Raw genomic sequence first — 26,356 nt, 5'->3', positions numbered from 1 at the left:
CTTGCAACTTGCATCAACACGTTTTCCGGTAAGGCTTGTAAAATAATAGCCCTAGCCATCTTGTTCTTTCTGTCATCTATGGCTTCTCCGTTCACCACCTCCCATAGCATCAAGGATTGATTCCATAATTACAACCCACGTGTTGTAGTTTGTTTTTGTTAACTTCGGACACTGCAACGAAGTTGAACTTGGTTCCCTTGCTTGCACAACCGGTCTTTCATCCGCCATAATACTCGGTCTTCGAGTTTCCGATTTGATGTGGTTAGTCGCCCCACACCGTTCTTGAACTTCTCAAAGATCGTAGATCGCCTACGCTCTTGATATCAATTGTTGGATGAACTAATTGGATTTTAGATTATTAAATCGTAAACACCGAAAGAAAACTTGAAGACGTCAATGGGTATTAAAAGTCTTGAACTTTTGGTTGGCAAGAACTAGAAGTAGGGATTCTGTGGAAGAATATTAAATGGAATATTTGTGATGAAGACTTCTAATAATTGAGATAGGAAGCAACACACGTTTTAACTTCAACAACTTCAGCTTCTCTTAAACTTATTATTATTAATAAAAACTTCAAACTATTTATAGACCTAACAATCATAACTTGACTAGAAATAGGAAACTAGTAAAACAATTTAACTACAACCAGGAAACTAATAAAAGATAAATATAAATAAAACTTGATATATTTGAATTTGATCTCCTCCTTATCCTCCCCTAGAGATCAACCTAGCCACCCTCGGTTTAATCTTTAACGAATCAGGATTAAATATATCAGTAAAAACCCGGGTATAAAAAATCCCGGCTCCGGGTTTTTTGGGGTCCGGTTTCGGGTTTAGATTTTTTGTGCACCTCTATAACGGACCAACATTGCCACAAACACGGTCTAACCGTGCCTCCATAAACCATGCCATATGGCACGATTGTGCATATACTGCAGCAAATTCATTTGCTCATCTCTTCCTACTTTAATCCTACAAATTTCATCCATAACCATAGCATCAAACCATTGAATTTACGGTTAAGAAAACTTTACAATGGTGGCCAGATTGCAACTTAAGAATGTATTACTATCTTGCAGCCCATCAATTTATGTGAACTATCAACTAGCTCAGATTGCGACCCAATAACTTTTGGTTTCAGTCCAAAGTTAATGATCTCTATATACAGTGATTTTCTGTTTAGAAAAATCAAATGAACCTAGGAATAAACATATAAATATCCTTTTAAAGCATATTACCCAAAGGGACCATAAATTCATACAAATACCAAATAAATAAAAGATGAGTTCAAAACAACTAAAATTAGTATCGCTTGATGTCAAGTACGGGGTAGGCTCGTTGGAGCTTCAACGTTACCCCTTTCACCATATCTAGTTCATATGTCGATATAATTGGCAGTGGTAATTTAGTGAATAATCTTAAATTCTTTTGTACTATCATGCATTAAAGTGTCACCGGATAACGTTAAAGATTGCATCTGTTTATCCGAAGGGTTCCGGTTACTTAAAAATAATCCATGGACTTATACTAGATAAACTGGCAGTACTTATTAACCCAAAATGCACCACAGTATTGCTAATAAAATGATGAATAAAGAACTAGAACAATAATAGCAAATGAATATGCTTCACTTGGTCAGTGTAACAAGGCTCTACATGCAAGACCGAATTTGAAAAATGATCGGTGTAATCAAGCTATATTTATGAACAGACTTGAAAAGATTTTGTTACATCAAGACTGAGATATTTACTACAAGATTTCTACTTATAATACACGGATTTGGGTTAAAACTTGTTTCCTAAGCATACGCAGTCGAATGAATAACCAAGCCTAAAATCCCATATTGATCGAGCCCATAATTCTAACTATATCCATCAGCATAACAAACATCAAGTGAAAACATCCAAAACTGATAAAGTGTGTACGAAATTTAAATATTCACATGATGATTTTAACCTGCCTATGATTATGCATAATCAATACCCATAAACTAAATGCATCTGAAAAGGCCAGACTTCATCGATCATGATAAACCTTCGCAAATTACCGATAAGTTCAAAACCATAATTAAAAAACAAGTTTCACTTAGATAACTCAAGGTGTCACCAGTTAATTCAACCACAATAAGGCCATATATTCATACAAATATGCAGGAAATAAACGGAAAGTTTAAAACAATGAAAATTAGGATATATCGATATCAACTACAGGGGAAGCTTGATGCAGCTTCAGCACCTTACCAGGAAACTGCAACTTTTCATCTTACGTAATCTCATTGTGCGAGCAGGGATGAATAGCAATCTTTTTTAAGAAAGGGGAGCATGCAAGTAAATACTTTAACATGCACACTTCATTCTCTGAACCATTCCAATATTTAAACCTCACACTTCTTAGCTGCAGCTGCTTCGTTGTACTGTAGTCTACCTGTGTAGGCAGACCAGCATACTGAAAGAATAACCGGTATTCAATTTCAAAAACAAAACTATTTATGAATTTACAAGACGAGCAGCATGATACATACCGAGTTATATGCTGTGATTTTAAGAGTTTGCAGATTCGGGCAGCTCCTAATCAATTCAAAAGCACATGATAAATGTATACCATCGTATAAACATACGTTTGCTAATTTAAGAGTTTTGAGGCTCGAAAAGGCAGTAGAGAACCTCCATTTAGCATCACCTTCCGTCAACTACAAGAAAAGATGTTATCAGATTATATCAAATACTATTACTTATTTTTATCAGATTTAGAAAAATATGGGACTTATGTTTCTGTAAACTAAACTTCAAAGACACAACTTAGCATTAATTACCTTGCAACTTAAAAAACTCAACTTAAGCTCTTGAAGTTTTGAAAGAGAACCCAGAAGCTCAAAGGTTGTACCAGAACTATGAAAATTATTCATAGTGTCAAGATCAGACAGATATAAAGATAGTATTTTGAGATTTTCAAGTTTTGCAATCTCAGCTAGTTTTATTTTGCTTGAATACAAATCACAATCCACTTTCAAATTCTCAAGTAACGGACACCTGGAAATAAACTCCCAAGATTCACTGTTTTCTTCAGAATGGAGATATAAATCTAAGCTCAATAGATTTGGAAAACCATGAAAATTAGGAGGAGGATGGAAGCAACAATCAGTAAGTGTCAAATGTTTCAACTCTAAACAAGAGAAAAGATGGGCAGGTAACTTATATGGTACTGTTCCTTTAAAAATCTCAAGAGTGAGGTCCTTAATTCGTTTTCTGGACAATAACGAAACCCAGTGACGGATATCTTCATCTTCAACAACCACTTTATGGTCAGATAGGACAAACTTTGTAATCGCTCCTCTAAGATGAACAAGAAGCCTATCAATTATAACTCTCACTTGATTATTTTCATCATTTGCTTTTGATAAATACTCAAAGAAGTCATCATCAAATACGAGTTGGCTAAGCAAAGTCCACTTAAACCTCCATGTTTTTGATAAGACGTCAGTCCTCACTGCGTCTTGTAATGGCAATCGATCCAAAATATTTGTTACCACGTCATCTGGCATGTGGCTTATAAAATCTTGTGGTGCAGACTAAGATTTCCCGCGAATTCGTTCCATTATTCTAAAAAAAATGAAATATATTAATCATCATAAACATAAATAAAATTCCATATTTGCCCAAAACTAACAGGGCTTGATTTGTTTAGAATGCTACTGCGAGTCAACAGATAGCAAGCAACTCATGAATACACATTAAAATGAGTAAATGAAAATTTGCGGTAGCATTGCTACAAACCCTAGAAGTCCTAATTTCCCCAGTTGTACAATCATGCATTAAAGTGTAACTGGATGGCGTTAAAGACTGCATCCTATTAACCAAAGAGTTTCGGTTACTTCCAAAAACTCACAGATCCAAAACGATAACGGGAGCTACTTAACAAACCAAAGCACGGCACATTGCTAAGAACATCATGAATAAAGAACTAGAACAATAATAACACATGAATATGGTTCATCACTCGGTTAATATAAGCAACAAGTCTACATGCACGACCGAGTTTGAAATATCGATCAAGTCCATATATAATTCTAACTTCATCAATGAATATGCATATGCAAATGATAACAAAGGTGACAAAGTGTGTGTGAAATATGAATATGCAAATGCTTATGTATAATCAATACCCATAAAGTAACATTATGACAAACCCTATTCATTTCCCCAATATTTTTTTTATGAAACCTAACAATTTAGGGCATGTATCGAGTAGTAGTAAAATATGATGAGAACCTTCCGATCAATATAAAACCAAGCAATTAATTACCATATCAACATATTTCTAACCTTGATTCTAACCTTGGAAACTGTAGATGGTGAGTGACAGCTTCCTCCAGCGTACTAAAATGTTTATTTCAGGGACTCACTCACCCCTATTTATATTAATTAAATAATATTTATTATTAATTTGTTTTGTTTGTTTTAATCCTTATTATAAAATTTATTATTAATTACTGGTCCAACTATTTTTCTCTAATTTACATCTTGGCCAAGTTAAATTCTAAATTGATTTTCAAGGGAAAATTAAATTCCAACGTTTGGAACTACCCTAGATATCCAGATATCCGAGTGAACCTTTATGAGGTGAGATGTTAATCAAGCATACTAACCATACTGATTTTGACCTTTCAAATCTGACTTACCCAGAAACACACTATCAAGAAAGAAGCCCACTACTACAAGAACACCCTTTAATTAAGTCGAGTTTCCAACGATAGTTTACACGTGTTTTACATCAGGAAAGGATGAAAACGAGACAGTTATTGGTAATCTTGACCCAAAATATTTTCGATGAGTTTGTTTGGGTTGTTTTGAAAATTATATGGGTTAGTTTGGGTAAAATATATTAACTAAATGGATCAAAATTAACACTATTTATAGTCAATTTATAGCTAAGACAAAGGTTTACATTACATCGAAACAGAAGGGAAGCAGACAACAAGCGGCGCCGCTACCCCCCTTTTGAATTGCAAAACTATCTTTTAAAAACTACATTTGCTGACCTTGGAGTCCTAACATTACTATGTATGACCCGTTGAACTCGGATAAGTAACTCCATAGCTTCAGGCGCGAGGAAACCAAAAGTGTCAAAAGCTGTAAGGCTAATATTTGTGACTTGCGATATCAAATTACGAAACCTATTATTTATTCACGGTCAAGATATAATTAATGTCGGCGAGAAGTTCGGACACGAGACGAAAGCTTCGGTGCACACGTTTAACTTCAACCGGAGAATGCTTCTAGAATGTTTTTTGTTTAGCTATAAATAGGGACCTTATTATATTTGTTTGTGTGTGTTTTTCACCTTGGGTGGGGTCAGTTCATTTAATATTATAATCTTTCAACCGATAACGAGATCGTTTCTATTTATATTATCTTTATGTTATATGTTCGGTCGTTTGATTTACCGCACTCGTCTCGAGAACTTATCAAGAACAAAACCTGTTGTTGTCGGATCCGGTTTCGGGACCTACAATTGGTATCAGAGCGGGTATGAATCAACTGATTCAACTTTGTTCTTGATATTCGAGTTTTATTTCCGCTATTACCCGAACCGAAACGTTAATTTCTTGAAGACCTATTGAAGTTTGGAAAATAAAGTTTGAAGTTTTGGAAATAAAGTTTGAAGATTTCATGAAATAAACGTGCTTGAAGTTCGTCTTGTCTTTGTAGATCTGGGAGTTTCACAGTTTTCAAGAGAGTGATAGCCGAATTATGATTTTCCGGCGATGACGGAATACGATTTTCCGACCGGTGGTTGTCGGTAAACATGGCAAGGAAGAGATTCTAGCTTTGAGGTTTTAATTGCGGATGGTACATCAATGTCATCGGCGGGTGTTTTCAGATATCGATGGTGATGTCATCAAAGCTTGTTTTTCGGGTGAGTGGTTTTCTGGCTTGAGGTGTTTATGACGAGAGGGAACTGTAGCTAGGGTTGACATGATTTGGAATGACAGAGTCCCTTGGGTTTTCCGGTGAAATCACTGGTATGCTTTTTTCTTTGTTGTGGCTGTACGGTATTAATTCTCAATCTATCTACTAGGTTTATTCTTTTTGTTATTATATTTTGGGCCACAAGCTGGCCTTGTGAGATCTGTTTTGGGCCAATTAACAATGATCCAGATATGGGGTAATGGGCCATGAGTTTTGGGCTGGGCTCAGATGATTTTTTTTCCTCCTGATTAACTTTGGACAACACATATTCAAGAGATTGATATTTTTGCTACTTACAAGGAATGTTATTTTAGGCCGAAAATAATTGTTATTTGGATTGACCAAACTAGAGAAAGTCCAAATGGATCGGGTTTTCGTCATTATTGGACCGTGTTCAAAGCATATTATTTATATATTATTTTCAAGGAGTTCGAGAATTGGATCCAAACGTGGGCTACGAGCATCCGAGATGCTTATTTATTAAGGTGATAATTTTTAAACAAGTTGGATTTAATAGGGAATTAAATTGTTTAAGTTCTCAACTGGCAAATGTGGGATACGAGTATCTGGGATACTTATTTATTAAGGGTGAGTTACTTAAATAATTTTGTTCATGGAAATAATAAGCTTTGTCATTTGATCGTTGTCCCTGGTATTTCGTTAACCTCTTCTGAACCTATATTGCTTAAGATCCGAGATGGATAAAGAAGCGAGAACGTCTTCATGACTGAATTAGGTGGATCATACCTTGAGGGGGTGATTGAAGAAGCTTCGGTTATCTGGATGATTTGGGAAAATGCGAGACACGGTTCGACGATGTTTTGAGATCACAAGTAAGGGGGTGATTGTAAGGCCAATATTTGTGACTTGCGATATCAAATTACGAAACCCATTATTTATTCACGGTCAAGATAATAATTAATGTCGGCGAGAAGTCCGGACACGAGACGAGAGCTTCGGTGCACGCGTTTAACTTCAACGGGTGAATGCTTCTAGAATGTTTTTTGTTTAGCTATAAATAAGGAACTTATTGTATTTGTTTGTGTGTGTTTTTCATAGTGTAAATCACCCACCCAAGGGGAGCTCACCTTGGGTGGGGTCGGTTCATTTAATATTATAATCTTTCAACCGATAACGAGATCGTTTCTATTTATATTATCTTTATGTTATATGTTTGGCCGTTTGATTTACCGCACCCGTTTCGAGCACTTATCAAGAACAAAACCGTTCGTTGTCGGATCCGGTTTCGGGACCCACAAAAGCATAAGGAATAAATACATGTTGGCTGTCAACATACGCCTTCTCATGTTTAGTCACCTTGCCTAAAGCAGCTTGACCGGCTGTGAAACCACTACTCCTTAAGCCCACCAGAGAGGAAACCCCTGTTGAATCCACACACGCGTGTTTTCCTCCTATCCATCCAAACACCAAATGGTCGAAGAGATGATCTTCCTTCCGACGGGTCCGTTAGAAAATTCACAGGTGCTTTATTCTTAATAGAAATTCCGGCCCGCCTGAATATATCAAATAGCACATCCCTAACCAGATCGTGTCGGTACATGAACCACGAAGCCTTTTTACAATGCACCGCGTGCTCCCCATATGAGCTAAACACGCCTTACGATAAACAGGACATATCTCATCAACTGGGAATAGAGGAATCATGAGGCGATACTTAAGGACAATACGATACTCCACTAGAGACATATGCTGCCTAAGCCATCTATAGGGATAGCAAGAAGAAAATCTTGAGCATGTGGTGCTCGTAGACACTCAAAAAAGGCTTTTTGTCTACTTGTTAAAGTGAGTCCTTGAAATTCCCATCGTTATTTTCGGGTAAAAAGGGTTGGAAAATTTAAAGAAATAGGTTGATATGGGTTACTGTCTTAAGAAAATGTGGCAGGTTTCAAATCATAATGGGTTAGGTTTCGGTTTCTTTTGTTTGGTTTTTTGTTTCGGAGTTTTGTTTCGTTTTTGATCGGTTTCAGTTTTTAGTTTCGTTTTGATTGATCTTTCGATTTCGATTTCGATCGGTTCGGTTTTGGTTTTTTGTTCAGTGTTTGTCGATTTTTTAGGTTTCGATTCAATTTTTTGATTTTTTTTACCGAACAAGGACAACAGTGGAAACATTTTAGTATTTTTTTTAACTTTTTTTGTGTTTTATATATATTTTAAGTTATGATTTTTTATTTTTTTTAGGGGTACGTTTTTTTATCTCAACCCGTTCTAACCCGTTCCGACCCAAACCAAGACAACCCTTTTTTGATTAACAAGTTCTGGCCCTAACCCATGAAAATTAAAAATTACAAACTGAAAACTAAATCAAGCAAATCAACATAAAGAGTGTTTGGTGAGATTTCTTAGATTCAATTTCACACTGTTGTTTACTTGAGAGAATTATATCATATATTGTACACGTATCACACCCGCTAAATACTTTAAAAACAAATACCATACCTCAGATTTGTTGGGCTTAGAACTAGCCAATTGGGTTTGAGGGTCTAAATCGGTCTCGGCAAAAAATCCGCTGTTTTTTCTCCAAATTGGGTCGGTTTGGAAACCAGTTTGGACAAAACCGGGTTTGGGTTGTTATCGGACGGGTTGAAAACCGGTTCATCAATTTGGAACCAGTGTTTTCGTCCAAATATAATATTTGTAATGAAGTTTTCCTTTTTATTAATCAACTACGATCATATCATGGTGAACAACCCTTTCATCATTTGTTTTTATAAATTCGACGCCAAATCGCCAATGCCATACTACCACACTCTAATCGTTTAGTCCAACGGTTTCCATAACCGCGTCTGCTGGTGCTGATGGTTCAGCTATGAGCAAGCTGACCGGTCAAACTAAACTATCTGGTTTCAAGAAATACAGAAGAAAATTGGATGAGATTTGACATGCATACATGCCTCCTCCCTTGTATTGGATAAAAAAGGGGTCAACTGGCCAGACCTAGACAGAGTTTCCGGTTGATGCAACAAATAAACAGATTTTGAAAAATTACAGGTAGGGGTGCAAACCACGATTAAAATAAATTGTCACACAACATATTGAAATGAGTAAATGAAAACTGCAGTAGCATGATCCACACACCTAACAACATGAACCAAAGAAAACAAATTTCTAAAACTAAAACGTCTTAATTTCCCCCCCATAAATTCACACAAATATGCATCAAATATAAGAGACGTTCAAAACAACTAAAACTGGAGGAGATCGATTTCAGCTACAGGGGAGGCCCGGTGAAGCTTTAACAACTTCATAGCAAACGTAAACTTTTCATCCGACGTAAATAAACTGGACGAGTAGGGACAGATAACAATCTTTTTTAGGTAAGGGGAAGATGCAAGTAAATACTTTATGAAACATACTTCACTTTCTAAACCTTTCCAACATTCAAACATCACATTTCGAAGCTGCAACTGTCCTGTTGTATTGTAGTCTACCTGAGCATTCGAGGCAGCACCCTGCAAAAAAAACTAACTAGAATTAAAATGCAAAACTATATATGAGATTATAAGACACGCAATATGATACATACCCAGTTATTTGCTGTGATTTGAAGAGTCTGCAGATTCGGACAGCTCCTAATCAGTTCCAAAGCACATGATAACTGAATACCATTCTCTAAATATATTCTTGTTAATTTAAGAGCCTTGAGGCAGGGAGAGGTGATAGAGAACCTCTTGTTAGCAACACCTTCTATGAACTACAAGAAAAATGATTAGAGAAATCATAAAGCCATTTCAGATGATACCAAATACTATTACTTACTAATTATTAGATTATGAACAAATGAGACTATGTTTCTGTGAAGTAAACTGCAAAGACACAATTTAGTCTTACATTGCACCCCTGAAAATCCAAATCAAGCGCTTGAAGATTTGGAAGACAACCAAGAAGCTCAAAGATTGTATTGGAACTTATGATGCCCGTATCATCAGGATCACCTAATTGCAAAGACAGGGTTTTGAGATTTTAAACTTTGGCAATCTCAACTGCTTTTACTTTTTCAAGTAAAAAGAGATCATCCAGAGTCAAACTCTCAAGTAAAGGACACCGAGTTAAAAACTTCCCAAGTTCAGTGTTTTTTCCAAATTCTACACACAACTCTAAGCTCAATAGGTTTGGAAAACCATGAAAAGTAGGCGGAGGATGGAAATAACAATTATGGAGTTTCAAATGTTTCAACTCTAAACAAGAGAAAAGATGAGTAGACAACTTAACTTGTGACGTTTCATCCCTATTCACAAGAGTGAGGTCCTTAATTCCTTTTCTCGACAAGAACAAAATCCAGTTATTAACATCTTCAGCATCCAACACAGGGTAATCATAGTTGTCCATGGATAGAATAAACTTAGTAATGACACCTTTAACATGAAGAAGAATCCTACTTATAATTCCCACGTAATTATGTTTCGCTTTTGTTTTTGATAAATATTTAAAGAAGCTGTCATCAAATACAAGTTGGCTGAGCATAGTCCAATTAAACCTCCACTTTCTTGACAAGACACCCGTCCTCACCGCATCTTGTAATGGCAAGCGATTGAGAATATTAGTTAGCACATTATCAGGCATGTTGCTGATGAAATCCTCTGGTGCAAACTTGCGTGTTTTACGTCTACCGTGAATTAGGACCATTATTCTAAGAAAATGAAATATATTAATCATAAACATAAACAGATGGAATACACAGCCTTCAATTTCACACCCTAAACCCTAGATTACAAATTTCACTTAAAAACAATATATTGAGTAACGAGTAACGATTCAATATGCGCACCGAGTAAGGATTATAAGATGTCACTTAAAAACAATATCGAGTAATGAGCAACAATTCAATATGATTCAATATGGGTATCGAGTAACGATTATAAGATTTCACTTAAAAACAATATCAGGTATGCATAATCATCATGGGTATTGAGTGATTTCATAAATTAATCAAAGCAACTATTGAAATTAAAAACACATTCTGACCTTTAAAGAAAGAAAGCAGATTCCGATGAATGAGCTCCGTCGGACTAAAATGTCTCCCCTCTTTATTTTCTCTTTATATATGTTTACGGCTGTAAACGTGTTAGACTATTTTGTATATTAAGTCTTTTGTATTGTCTTGTATATTTACATTGTTACATAATTGTAGGTCCCTAAACCACATCCGACACAAACGAACGGACTTGATCTTGATAAACGTTCGAGATGGGTGCGGCAAACCAAACGACAGAACATATAATGTAAAGATAATATAAAGGATAGTGAACGATCTCGTTATCGGTAAAATATTTGATATATTAATAAACCGACCCCACCCAAGGTGAGCTCCCCTGGATCGGTGATTTACACCTTGAAAACACACACATAAAAGACAACAAAATGCCATATTTATAGCTTAACATACTCCTTCTAGAAGATCTTCTCCCTGTTAAAGCTAAACTTGTGCACCGAAGCTCTAGTCTCATATCAGGATTTCCCGCCACTTTAATTATTGACTTGACCATAATATATTTAACGGGTTTCGTATTTTGATATCGTAAGCTACTAATTATTGTAGGTCCCGTGGCGGGTGGATCTAACAATAGTCTTTGATCAACCGAGCTTAGTGCTAGCGGAAATCACACTAAGCCACTTAAGCGGTCTCGGATATTTAGATGTTATTTTCTAATGGTTTGAGAGAAGGAGAGAGAGAGAGAGCCGAGAGAAAATGAGAGAGTGTATTAACAAAAGGTTTTTCTTTTGAACTTCAACAACTTTACTTATCATGGCATGCTTCCTAGGGAAGCATGCATGAGAAGTAGTATATACCAAATGCCTAATGGGTTTCTTTACACTTTTTCTCTTGGGCCTAAAATACACAAAGTAAACAAAATGGCCCATTACATAATCACTAATACAAAAGACTAACATAAACAAAAAGGGACCTAACAATCTCCCTCTAGTCTTTAGTATTGGAACCCGTCGGTGTCGTAAACCAAGCATTCGTCCTCGGATAGTGGAAGTTCAACAAGTCTACGGACGAACTTGTTAAAGGCTTCAACTATCCGGTCTGTATTCTGACGTCCTAAGTCCTCGACGGTTCCCAATGGCTAGTGGTAGAGCTTCTTCACATCTTCAATGTGTAGACTCATAAGCTCATGCTCGTCAAACACTCGAATCTCGTGCATATCACGGCAGTGGATGACGGCCTCACCGGTTTTATTATCAAACTCCCGGTCAATGAAATCTCGGAAAGTGTTGGGAAGATAAGGCTCGCTGTGATAAATCTCGTGACAGTCTTTCGGTGCCCTGTATCTCCACATGGTGCGAGGCTCTCCAGTAGCTGGATCTATCTCCTTTGGGTTCTTGTATTTGCACCATGGCCTAGAGCTTGTCGGAGATAATTGATGTCAAGCTCTGGTAGCGACTTCAGCTCATGGTGGTTGAGATAGATCAGATCGCCGCTATATTGTCTGATGGCCCAGACGCTATTCCTCTTATCATACTTTGCATAAACGATCAGCGAATCGTCATGATAAGGGTAATTGAGCAGGCGGGCACACACACGACTTGACACAATGTGCGTCTTTCTCTTCTTCTTAGGTGGTTCCTGTGTCAAGTCGGCTGTTGGATTAGAGATTGGGTCGGCAACAGGATTTTCTGAACCTTGAACTTGAGCAGGCAGAGTGTCGGGATTGGGTGAGTAGTTGATGTAGTCATCTTCAACCCTCGCCTCTGTATTCTGATCAATAAGATGCTCCAAGTTCATTCCTGCTTCAATAAAGTCATCCATAACACCTGCAAAGTCATCAGGAAATAAATCTTTATACATGTCAGTGATCTGTGTACATGCTCCCTGACTTTGCCAGCCGAGTCGTGAGCAGCAGGGTCTTGAACTTCATATTGAGTGTGTGGAGGTGATTAAGTGTTATCTCCACCTCCACCTCCTGCTGCTCCGGCTCTTCCGTTTCCATCGTCTCCGCCCTCATCATCACTATCGTCATCATCATCGAAGCTATCATGAATGCCATCATCGTCATCATCTTCTTCTTCATCATCATCCTCTTTCTCATCTTCGTCATCACCATCATTTCCACCACCAACACCGCTAGACTGGCCACCCTGTTATACTAACCGACCAATAGTCACCTCACCTTCAGATGCTACAGCCTGAACTCCTCGCATAGTCACAGATGGACCTGCGGTAGGCTATGAACCACCGACTTGAGAAGTCTCACCAGACCTTCTCCAAGGCCCAAATACTGCGTCCAGCCTATCCTCCAGACCATGAAATTCATCTTCTTGAATGCCCATAAGGTCTGAGGCCGCCCGGTACTTACTCACCATGTCTTCATTCGTCTTGAGTTGTAGCTCATTCAGACGATCTTGCTCCTTTATCTTCTCTTGTATAGCCTTCATCTCTGTTTGCAGTGTATCGAGAGAGGCGGATGAGGCAAGCTGATTTTCTAAACTTGTAACTCGGAAGTTAGTAGCCTCTTGTTCAACATTCCATTTCCTAGTAGCATCCTCGATCTTCTTATTTAAACTTGATCTGAGGGCACTGGCACTTGGTAAGTCTCTTTCAATCGTAGCCAACCTGTCACCTAGTCTTGAATGATCTGCTCTCAAATTCGCGTTATCAGAGGCTTCACGGTTCATAAGTGCTTGCAGATTCTGGATTCGGGTGTGGAAGGTGTTGGTCAATAATCTCTTATTTTCAGCAAGTGCGTCGCTTGCTTCCTTTTGCTCTTCTAACACCCTTATCCTTTCCCTCAGAGTCGCTTTCTCTTCCTCATCCTCCAATGCCTTCTGTTTCATTTCTTTAATAAACTTGATGAGCACAATTTCTCGCTCCGCCCTCTTAGCGTTGGATTCCTCCAGTGCGACGATCCTATCGAGGATAGGATCGGCGTACACTGGAGGTGTCGAAGACATTCCTTGGGAAATGGGTTTGGGTGAGATAATGGTGGATGGTGGGGTGGTGGACATTATGGGTGGTGAGGTTGTTGGCAAAGGTAGGGTGATGGGTTGGGTAATGAGTGGTGAAGTTGTAGTGGTGGGTGGTGTTGGTTGTGTCATAGATGGTGTGACGGTTTGGGTTGGGGAAGTTATAACGGTTTTGCCCCATAAGCTTGTTGTCTGTATCGGTGAGCTAAAGACTGATAAAGTGAATATGGATGAGGTTGGTTGGGTAGATGGTGTTATGATTTGAGAAGGTTTGGGTTGGGTTTATTGTTGTTGTGGTGAGTGTGGTGAGGATGGTATTTGGGGTAGAAATGTTGATATGGGTTGATCTGTTGGTGAAGGTTCGGGTGAGGATTCTGGTGAGTCGTGGAGTAGGGTCTTGGTTTTCTTGGCTTTGGTTTTCTTTCTGGTTTTTGGCTTCTTGTAGACAGGGATTTGTATTTTGGTTACGTCTAATGCTTTGAGGGCTTGGGTTAGGGCTTCTTTGGTGATTTTGGGTCGATCTGATGGTTTGTCTTGTGAGGGAATCTTGACAAGAAACTTGGTTGACTTTTGGGAGTCCCTAAGTTTCCTCAAACGCTTCAAGGGCGGCTGGTCTTCCTCTTCCTCCTCAAGCTCAATGATCTTCCCTTTTTCAGCCTCCTTTCTCTTTAAATTGTGTTTTGCCTTTGTGCGATCCTCGGCCGGCTCATCACTAGAATCTTGTTCTGCCCTGACCTCTGGCTCATCCTCCTCTTCACTTTCAACAGATGCCTCATCCCCAGCAGGCTTTGTTTCCTCAAATACTCCAATTTTAGGACCCGGCCTTAGTCCTATATACTGATGTCCCCTTCCTTTGGTGCTAAGTAATATACCAAAAATTGACATCTTGATCTCATTCACATGATAGGGCTCGGGATAAGACTTCTTGTCTTTAGCTTTTTTTGATCCTGGCCTAGGGACACTGGAATTAGATTATCAAGAAGCATCTGTACAAATCTTGGACACATAAGCCATGTTGTCCCACTCATAATATTCCCCAACATGCATAGTAATATTCTTCGAGAGTAATTGAACTTCTCTCGAGTAGTCAGGGCAAACATAATACGGACCCAGTCAGTACTCATACTATCAAACCCTCCTCTTATGTCTGCAAAGCAGTGAGTTACGATGTGAAACAGAAATCTCCAGTATGGTGGGAGATGCTTCTTCTCCAAACTCTTCCATTCAGTATCGTATCCCATACTTATCACAAAATCCTCCAACTTCTTTCTGTCACCCTTCTCAAAAGTATAATCAGGCTCATCTTCAATTTTTAACACCCGTCTAATGTCTGCTTCAGTAATAGTTAGCTCCTTCCCGGCAACCTTTGTAGTAAAGGACAGAGAGTCATCACCAATCTTGGCAAAAGGCCCAGAAGTCCAAAAGTCACTTGTAATAAATAGCTGGTTGGCTGTAATAGCATGTACAAGGGGTGATTGCTTGAGCCCCTTGACCACTGAGGTGAATACTTTATCCTTCTTGGCTTTTGGTAACTCAAGAGCACAAAACAGATTGTGACCCTGAAATTAAACCATGTGATCATGAGAATCATCATCAACACACAGACAAAATTAATAAGTTATATAGATATATAAGTTTTAAATATGTATATTTTAGTTTTAATAAGTTAATAAGTTAATTAATAAGTTGCTAAGTCCAATTTGTACAAAGATTAAGTCCAAACAGTCCAAAAGATCAAACATTTCAGTAGCTTCAGTCCCAAATTTCTGAAAAATTTGCCAAGTGTGACCTTTTCGCATCGGATCCAATTTCGCTTCGCATGGTCATGCGAAGCAAATCAAGAGCCATTTCGCTTGGGGTCCAGTTTCGCTTTGCATGGTCATGCGAAGCGAAACAGGAGTCACTTCGCTTCGCATGGGCATGCGAAGAGAAACATAAATTATTTCGCTTCACATGGTCATGCGAAGCGAAACAAAATGCCTTTCACTTTGCATGGGTATGCGCAGCGAAAAACCTCTTATTCGAAAAAAAAAACAATCCAACTTGTCAATTTTTGTTTCCTTTTTCATCCATTGAAGTCGCCTAGCCCTGAATTGGGTTTCTAGAAAGTTTGTTTAACATCCAACTTTTTGTTAAATAATAAATAACGGAAAGTTTTGTTATTAACTGTGTGTCGTTAATTTAGTCATGTGTTAAGTGTTTGGATAATATTTGGAATTGGAATTATGAGTGGGTTGTGGGGCCCATGGCCTCCTATATAAGCCTAACCTCTCCACTTTTTCACCATTTTGTTACCTTTCACCACACACACATATTCAAGAACATACACACTTTCTCTCTACATTCCGGATCCAAATCCGTGTAAAAAGAGGAAAAATCTCGTGTGTAGACGTCTAGATCTACGTATTGTCCGGATCTGAACTCGAACCCGAAGCAAAAGGTAGGTTTCGGTTTAAATGGCTAAGTTTTATGGTTAGAATCGGCATGCAAATAGATATAATGATAGATCGGGTTCTGAAATGTAAGAAAAATATAAACTTGGTAAGTTATAACCACTGGGGTGCACTTTAAGGTAAAAAGGTGGCGTTTAGACTTTGAGAGATGGGTTCAGGATCAGGTGCATGGGGTCAGAATGTGTCGAAAGTTGAGAAAGAGTAAAAATCAGGTCCTGAGGAAGAGCCACGAAGTAAAATGGCTTTAAAATGATAAAAACGAAGAAAGGAAGGCATTTCGGTTCGCTCAACATGAAAAGTGAAACAGGCATTTCGCTTCGCTCAACCATGAGAAGCGAAGTAGTCATTTCGCTTCGCTCAGCCATGAGAAGCGAAACAGGCATTTCGCTTCGCTCAACCATGAGAAGCGAAACAGTCATTTCGCTTCGCTCAGCCATGAGAAACGAAACAGGCAATTCGCTTCACTCAGCCACGAGAAGCGAAACAGGCATTTCGCTTCGCTCAGCCATGAGAAGCGAAACAGGCATTTCGCTTCGCTCAGCCTTGAGAAGCGAAACAGGCATTTCGCTTCGCTCAGCCTTGAGAAGCGAAACAGGTTATGCAAAGCGAAATTCTTTGCGAAATTCCTCCCATGCGAAATTGTTTAAGTTGTTATTAAAATGTTGTTATTAAAGGCTCTGCCCCTTGGACCCTGCTAGGGGCTGCCGCCCCTAGACCCCGCTACCGGGGGCGCTTCCCTCAGACCCCCGTTAGTTGAGGGTTTCATTATCTTAGATGTAAGAAGTAGTAGTAATGGTTAATTGACGCACGTAATGTATTGTACAGTTAGCCGTGCACAGCTAAGGAAGGGCATTACCATTAACGAGAGAGAAACCGACTCCAGGTGAGTTCTAGCCCCATTTCCTGGTTATGTTTTCGGGGCTGTGTGCATACTCCTACGTGGCAGTTAAAATGATTATCTTAAGTGATAGGTATATGATACATGTATAATCGTGCATTGAATGTTATTACTATATGATGGTTATGTGAATGAATGTTTATGTAAATATTATATACATAAGACAAGTAAAGTATGCGCTTATGATAAGGACCAGACCTCATAATATCTGAGATGATAGGGACCAGACCCTCCTAATATTTGAGATGATAGGAACCAGACCCTTATAATATCTGAGATGATAGGACCAGACCCTTATAATATCTGAGATGTTAGGGACCAGACCCTTATAATATCTGAGATGTTTAAGATAGAATAGCTTATGGTATACCATAAGGTTTTATGAAAGAAAGTATGTAAGTACGTATGCATGTATATAAAGTATGTGTGAAAGAAGTAATAGCAAAGTAAGGTATGAATACGTATCTTCAGACGCGTATGAGTAAGGATAGGAATGTATTGTATGTTAAATTGATTAACTAGAACTCACTCAGCGTAGCTGACTTTTAGTATGCACGCAGGCAGATAGGTTGAGGCAGCTGGCTTGAGGAGGGACACATGGCACGAGCTAAAGAGACTGGCATCTATGAAGAAGTGTCATGACTATTTTATGTTATGTTGTGAAAAGGCAATTTGTATGTTAAGACAAAAATGAATGTTTGTAATGTGATGTTTGAAGTTTTAAATTATTCCACGAAAGTTTAAGTTAACTCTGATTTTAAAACTGTGTTTATGAGTAAATCCAACACCAAAGTAGGGTTACCGGGAACGGGGCCTTACAGTTTGGACCATAAACGCTTTGGTTTGTTTGGTCAATTTAGTCCTTGAACACCTGGTCAAACCTAGATCTACAAACTATACAACATACAAACCTAGAACTAACAGTTTTAATGATGATAAACCCGATCTAAGGTCCTAATATCAGAATCTAAGCATGACAGACACACTAATTATGAAGATCTATCCTAGATCTAGCCGACGGTTCATATGAACCGTCGTCTTGATCCATGAGAACCCAGAAACAAGGATGAATCGATGAAAGGTGATGTTTATGAAGTTATACCGAGGGTGGATAATCAGGATTCAACGGCATGTTTGATAATGAAGGGTCGAATCGTTGAAGAATTTGAAAAGATAAAGGTTTGAAGGTTTGAAGATGTGAGAGAAGAGAGAGAGTGAAAAGTAAAAATGTTTGGTGAATAATGAAAGATATTTTGGTTTTCCTTATATATAGGGTCAGCCTATCTCACGATAAGGTCAAAACATCGCGAGTATTCACCAAAAATACACTCTCATTCCTTGGTCTTTAAAATTATTTGCTTTTTCAAACCCGAAAAACATTTACCCATTGAATCCGAGCACTTGTTTACTTTTTAAGATTTTCTTTTGTCGGTCCGTTACTTGTTAAACTTTGCACAAACGATCTCTTAGACAAAACATAAAAACACAGTAAATGAAGACAATAAAGTAAAATGAAAAACAAAAATAAAAATAAAAATAAAAAATAAAAATAAAATAAAATAAAATAAAATAAAATTAAAAAAATAAAACTTAAAATATTGAACTGTATAGGTACTTAATATTTTAGAAAACAAAAACAAAACAAAATAAACTTAGAATAAAAGAAAATTTAAAACATTTTGAGGTTAAAAATAATATTGAATTAATTTACATAGATCTATTCTTTAGTTAATTTACAAAGAACGATCGCGACATGGAATCATATTGATTTGCAAAGCCCTAGATCGCGTTTATATTTTGAAATTATTGTGACACAAGTTCATCATTGTTGACTGTAGATATCATCCTTCTTTTTAACTTGACAAATGTTTTGATACTAGAGTGATAAATTTAAGGTTCGATTAGGCACGGTGCTTTTGTGGTCCTCACTTAGTCAGACACATTACTGATTCCATCATATCTCAGGCTTACTTTGTGTTAACATATCACCTCAACTTGACTTAAACCTTTCTTAGTTGATCACATCACTCTTATTAACATACTGGACTTATTGCACATTGTACACATGACACTTTGTGCTTTGCACATTTGACTCGATCTAGAAAGATTAAAATAAAGCAGAAGTTCAGGCCACAACAATCAGGTCGGATAATACCATATTATTGTGCAGAGAAAGTCCAAGACTTGAACAAAAGAAAGAAAATAAAACAAAGCAGAAGACTCAGGGCCTTAACAATCAGATCTTGTATGACTACAAACGTAGAAAGTCCAAGGCTTGAGTTGAAAATAAATAAAGAAATAAAGCAGAAGTTAAAATTCCTAGGACTGACTCCTTATCTGACTCTTTTTCTTTTGATTTTCTGACTCTTTTGTTTTCTTTTTCTTGCTTTTCTAGACTTTTTATTTGACTCTTTTTTTGACTTAATGAAAATTAAAATTGACACTGACTTTCATAAGACTACTGTGATCAGGTAAAGAGAGGCTTGGGTATGACATGTATAGTTACATTTTTGCCTTCATGAATATGACTTCACGGAATCATGCAACCGCTTCTTAAACGTATTACAACTGGCAACGGTATTAGTTTAAGTTTATATCACCCGGCACTTATTTGTTTGTCAAGCCTACCTACACATCTATGAATGATCTTGTAGCCTCTTGTTCTACTCTTTTAACGCGCTAGAATCATTACATACCAACGTACTATCACTTTCCAAAGGGTCGGATCAAATTCTTAATTTTAAATTTTAAATTATCCGACTCCCTCTAAGCATGAGCTCCCTTTAAATGGGACAATTTCTTTTAGAGTTTCTTAAAAGTAATATAAAATCTTTTTGGTAATTCAAATGATTTGTTTTTGCTTTTCTTAAGATGAATTGAAAATCTTTTTGGTGAGTTAAACTTAACTCATTTTCTCCCTCTAAAATTGTGACAAATTTGAAAAATATTTACAGTTTTAAAACCTAAAAGATAAGATTTACTCAAAAGAAATCATGCCCGATGACTCAACGAGAAACAAAAATCGGGCACGACTGAAAGCTTTTGTAAAGAGATCTGCAAAGTTATAGTCAGTATGGGCCCTTTTTATGTTGACAAGCTTACGATCATAACAATCACGAATAAAATGTATTCGGATGTCAATGTGCCTTTGAGTGCTGGACCGGATTTTTAACAATAGCAACGGCCGCCTCATTATCACATTTGATCGTGGATCCATAGAAATTCAAACCGTAATCCAGCAGCTGATGCTGGATCCAAATTACTTAAGAGCATCAGCTGGATGCAGCAATGTACTCGGCTTCTGCTGTGGAGGTGGACACGGTGACTTGTTTCTTGCACTGCCATGAGATCAACCGATCTCCCAGGAATTGACATCCACCCGATGTAGATTTTCTGTCCAAGTTGCATCCCCCATAATCACTGTCGGTGTAAGCATGAAGTTCCAAAGGAGATTCCTTTGGATACCAAAGACCCAAACGTGGTCTACCCTTCAAGTATCTGAAAATACGCTTGACAGCCATCATGTGGGATTCTCTTGGGTCTGACTGATATCTGGCACACTGACAAACAGGGAACACGATGTCCGGTCTGCTTGCAGTGAGATACATCAGGGATCCAATCATTGACTGGTACATGTGCTGATCAACTGGTTTTCCCGATGGATCAGAAGCTAGAACAGGTCGCGTGGCTATTGGTGTCATGAAAGATGATGAGTCCTTGAAACCAAATTTCTGAACAATGTCTTGAACGTACTTTTCTTGGTGAATCAAAGTCCCGTCCTTCTTTTGCTCAACTTGTAAGCCCAGGAAGAAAGTCATCTCCCCTAAGGAACTCATCTCAAATCGCTGTTGCATAACCTCAGAGAACTCCTTGCACAGATCCTCATTCGTGGACCCGAAGATGATGTCATCGACATATACTTGTACCAAAATCAAATCACCGTTGGCCTTATTGACAAAAAGAGTTTGATCGATGATTCCTCTCTTGTAACCATTCTTCACTAAATGATCAGCAAGTGTGGCATACCATGCACGAGGTGCTTGGTGAAGACCATAAAGTGCTTTGTCAAGGCGGTAAACATGATCTGGATGAGTTGGATCTTCAAAACCTGGAGGTTGACTGACATAGATTTCTTCTTTTACCTTCCCGTACAAGAAAGCAGTCTTCACGTCCATTTGATAAACTTTGAAGTTCATGTACGAGGCGCATGCCAGAAAGATGCGAATTGCTTCTAGTCTGGCTACCGGTGCATAGACTTCATCGTAATCAAGACCTTCATGTTGCCAAAAACCTTGTACAACAAGCCGGGCTTTATTCCTAATGATCACCCCCTTGTCATCCTTTTTATTTCGGAACACCCATTTCGTTCCGATCGGCCTTTTATATTTTGGTTTCTTCACTAGCCTGCAAACATTTAGCTTCTTGAACTGTAACAGCTCTTCTTGCATGGCTTCTACCCAGGAGTTTTCTTTCAGTGTGACTTTATAGTCCTTGGGTTCCACCTGTGAAATAAAACAAGCAAAAAGACATCTGTTAATGTTACCGGAATTACTGCGTGTTTGGATGCCAGCAGACGGATCTCCGATGATGTTCTCAGTCGGATGTTGGCGATGAATCGGTAACTGTGGAATTTGATCGACATGCTCGACTGGTGTTACCTCGAGCAATGGTCAGGCTCTCTATGGGATGGAAGACAGTGGTCGTAGGGGCAGAAGCACTTGGTTGAGGATCAGTTTCACCTTAATCTTGATTGACCAAGTATTCTGGAGCAATGGGACCTTCCCATAGGTTGTCATAAAATGGGACAACAACGGCTGGAACAGAAGTTGTGTTGGTGTCATCAGAAGCTTGGTTTGGACTTGGTTCAACCTGAGCATTTGATGCATTGAACTCCATTGCAGGACATTGATTGTCTTCTTCTGAGGGAGGTGTGGGGACAGATTCCACCACACTTGGTTCTGCAGAAGGAGGTTCTGCTTGATCGACTTGATCATTTTGATTGTTGTCGGCTGACACATATGAATCAGTATCTGAATCAGTCGCGTCTTCAACAACTGGCATTTCAGTGGTGTCGGCAGAGGGCTGCTTATCATTGACCGGGGCTTTTGGATTTAGCCACGGGTTGTATATTAAGTATAGGTGCAGCAGCTGCTATGTCAACTTGTCCAAGATCTTTCAAAACAGCATGCATCAGGATAGACTGATCATCAGGTTGAACAGGTGGAGAAACAGCAGGGGAAACCGTTGGTGCAGCGGATGTCATGTACATTCCTCGAAATTGCTTGAACAAGCCTTCATAATCAAACATCCAGTCTGGACCATTGTGTGCATCAGTAGGGTTTAACTCTTGCCAATCAACGTTGAAGGACTCCAAGATCACTCTTGATTTCTTGTTGTACACACGATAAGCACTTTTGTCAGCAGAATAACCAACAAAGTAGCACTCATCCGCTTTTTCAGCAAACTTGGAAGTTGTGGCAACATTTGCTTGAAGCACGGTGCAGGGGTATCCAAACGTTCTAAAGTAGTTGACCCTTGGCTTGGTTCCATAAAAGACTTCATACGGAGTCTTGCTCAATCTTTTGTTCAGAAGCACACGATTCTGGGTAAAGCAAGTAGCGTTGATAGCTTCACCCCAGAAAATCAATGGTAGTTTGGAATATGAGAGCATTATTCTAGTGGCTTCCACCAAAGTACGGTTTCACCTTTCAGCCACCCCATTTTTTTCGGGAGTGTAAGGTGCGCTGAGTTGATGAATAATTCCCTTGTTGTGACAGAATTCATTCACCACCTTGTTGCAAAACTCTGTGCCGTTGTCACTTCTGATACACTTCACCTTCTTATTAGTTTGATTCTCAACCAACACAATAAACCTCAGCAGAAACTGTGATGTCTCGTCCTTGTGCCCTAATAGAAATGCCCAACTGAAACGCGAAAAATCATCAGTAATAACCAGACAATAGGCTTTTCCACCTATTGCCATTGGTTGAATTGGACCGAAAAGATCCATGTGCAACAACTGAAGAGTGGAATTTACCGAATTGATGGTTTTTGGTCTATGTGGGAGTTTGTGCTGTTTGCATTTAGAGCAAGATAAACATTTTTGAGCACAGTGAAAAGATTTTACCGGTAAGCCCCTCACATAGTCACCTTTAACCAACTTATTCAAGTTCTTAAAGTTGGCATGACCCAATCGTTGATGCCATAAAGATGAATCATTCTCCGAGGCCTTGGACATCAAGCAAGAAGCAGAACGCATGGAATAATTGCTTCTCATGTCCAGAATGTAGGCATCGTTGTGCCTCAGAGTACGCATCATAATCCACTCTTCAGGGACTTTAAAACCTGGTTTCAAAATGAGACATTCATTTTCAGTAAATAGGGTTGAGAATTTCTTATCACATATCTGAGAGACGCTGAGCAGGTTGTGGTTGAGCTGTTCCACCAGATTGACTTCATCGAATGTCAAAGTACTATTCGAGACCTTCCCTTGTTTTGTTATCTCTCCTCCAATGTCACCGACAAAAGCCATATGCACGCATATGAGCTTTCATATTTTTGTAAGGTATTAATACAGAATTCTGACATTTTGCACACGCACATCTTACGAAGCCTCTGCTATCAACTTGGTTTTTACACATCTCGATAAAAGACTGGAGTCCTTGGTGATACTCGGTTAATCTAATGCTTGGATTGGTAATCCAATTTTTATCGGCGGACATGACCATACAACTGAAACATAATTTAGTGTTTCAGGCTACGGGAAAATATTAGAAGATTGTTTAGACGTCGGATTAAGTATTTACAAGGGTAGGCTGCTAAACCCACCTTTTGAATACTTTATCTCATATATGAATATGTATCACACGATTGTTTGTTTAAGAAAAATTCGGCAGCATTTCCCCTTAGCTCCCAAGTATATGTATATATACACCCGAGGAGCAAAAGGAAAATGACAACCGAATCTTTCTTAAATGAACAATCATGTAATACACATTCACATCCTAAATAAGATAAAGTATTCAAAAGGCAATCCCAAAACGGGGACAACCCAAAATTGATTTCTAAATCAATTTTGGGCGGGTATTCTAAGTTCGTGATGATTAAAATGAGTGGGAAAAAAATGTAAACAAAGATAAAAATAATATCAATTTCTCAATATTATGTTTAAACGAATATTATAACACAAAATCTTAATATTTTGCTCTTGCATATATGATAAGAATCTAAAAAAAATCCTTAATATATATATATATATGTTTTATATACATATACACAATAACCCAAAAAGGAACATAACGTACACTTGGTTCATACATATATACAATAACCCAAAAAATCATAATACCAGCTGGTTCAACCGATAAATCATCTAAATAGTAAAAGCATCTACTAAAGTGCAAAACATATGGATTCACTTAGGATAAACATTGCAAATTGTATGTGTCTTGTTATTATGATAAAATAATTACAACTAGTTTTAAAGCCCGTGTCACACACGGGATAATTCAAATTATAAAATTATAAGTAAAACAAATAATTAGATAGCGTATATGAAAAAAAAATGTATTACATCTATTCTTATATCTATACAATGTGTACATAAATTGATTTTATTTATATCACAAAATGATTTTTTTAATTGAACTTAATAAAAAAAATGTTCGTGCAAAATCGTAACCGAGAATGCTTCTTTCTATTGAAAAATTCATTCTCGGTATTATATATGTATAATTGAAAGAATTTTGTTTATGAACCAATTTCGAAAATAAGACTTCTCATACCTTTATTGATATATTTATCAATTTACTACCCATCAAAGGAAAGTAGGATATTAAATTGTAGCAATGGATGTTCTTCAAGAATTATGTTTTTCTGAGCTACACCATAAAAATGATTTTGATAAGTTTTAGAAGGCTTCTTGACAACATAAAAAATAACATGTTAACCAATCCAATTTTGTGAATATTTTGTTTCATTTGAGCATAGTTTTGCATGACATGCTTCCCATACAACATTTTGATCAACATTGAAGGAAAAATTAATGTTGACATAAATATTTCAAATTTGATAAAAGTTAGAAGGATTGATAGGCATGAGGGTGACATGTCGAAAGTGTTCGCAATCTTTTCTTAAATTTTAATAGTTGAGAGAAAAATAGTCAATTTGCCAAATCCTGAACCTTTTGATTTTTTCAAAAAATGCCCTTAAAAATAAACTTGAAACCCGAATCATGTTTAAAATTCTAACTTTCATATTTTTGACATTTTAGAGTCAACACTTTGAACTCATAACAAATTTAACGATAAATCTATTTTGCATTCTCAAACTTTTAAAAATATTCAAAATTTTCATTTTTGACCCGTAACAAATTTTGACCCAAATGTAGTTAACTTGTACCGAACAATGTATTTACCAACTTTTGACCCATAAAATCAAATTTAACTTTCACAAAAAACCCAAAACAATTTTCATTTGAGAAACATAATTTGTTGTTGATTTTTGGAATTCACCAAGTATTTTGAAATATATAGTAAAATAATATGTTAATACTTATATTTATAAAAATATATAGATATTATATAAATATAGTGTAAAAGGAAAGTGAATTATTATTGATTTATTACATATATTAGGGTATATTAGTTTTGGAGGGAAAAAATTTGTGAGAATTAACTAAAACATGACAAGTGTCCCCATTTATTTTACTTTATTAGAATAGGTAGATATACGACAACTAATTATATAAATATTCTATATATAAAAACAATATATAAAAATAAATTGGTTACCATATTTGACCTGAATTTGACAAACCTTTTATATTAATAGATAACCTATAAATTTTATGTTGGATTCACGTTGAAACTAAGTTTTGCATATTTAAAATTTATTTTAAAGAATAAACTTATAAAATACATGAAGAATTGTAATTGTATTTGTTATTTTTGCCTAAAAACAAATAAATAAAAGTATACTCTCTAATTTCACTGTTGGACCACGTTCATTTTATTATACAAGCTAACACACAAACCACCATTATTTAACACGCAAATCGGCAATTAATATCCCTAAAATTATAAATACACAAAGAAGTTTTACCACCAA

General features: G+C 37.3%; 1 protein-coding gene and 1 pseudogene across 1 annotated transcript; both read right to left on the bottom strand.

The window, feature by feature from the left end:
- Window positions 1-2,264: 2,264 nt before the first annotated feature.
- LOC143540948 (F-box/FBD/LRR-repeat protein At1g13570-like) lies at window positions 2,265-3,552 on the bottom strand. Its single transcript, XM_077033894.1, has 3 exons — window positions 2,815-3,552; window positions 2,524-2,691; window positions 2,265-2,447 (listed from the first exon to the last, which is right to left on the bottom strand). The coding sequence occupies exons 1-3, from the start codon at window positions 3,541-3,543 to the stop codon at window positions 2,265-2,267; spliced, it is 1,080 nt and encodes a 359-aa protein (XP_076890009.1). The 5' UTR covers window positions 3,544-3,552.
- Window positions 3,553-9,174: 5,622 nt separating this feature from the next.
- LOC143540947 (F-box/FBD/LRR-repeat protein At1g13570-like) lies at window positions 9,175-10,615 on the bottom strand (annotated as a pseudogene).
- Window positions 10,616-26,356: the final 15,741 nt, after the last annotated feature.

This window comes from Bidens hawaiensis, unplaced genomic scaffold (genome assembly GCF_021521415.1).
Source record: "Bidens hawaiensis isolate Kalapana, Puna unplaced genomic scaffold, B.hawaiensis_p1.1 tig00012418_1, whole genome shotgun sequence".
Lineage (NCBI taxonomy): Eukaryota > Viridiplantae > Streptophyta > Magnoliopsida > Asterales > Asteraceae > Bidens > Bidens hawaiensis.
This window is presented reverse-complemented; position numbering and strand designations above follow the sequence as displayed.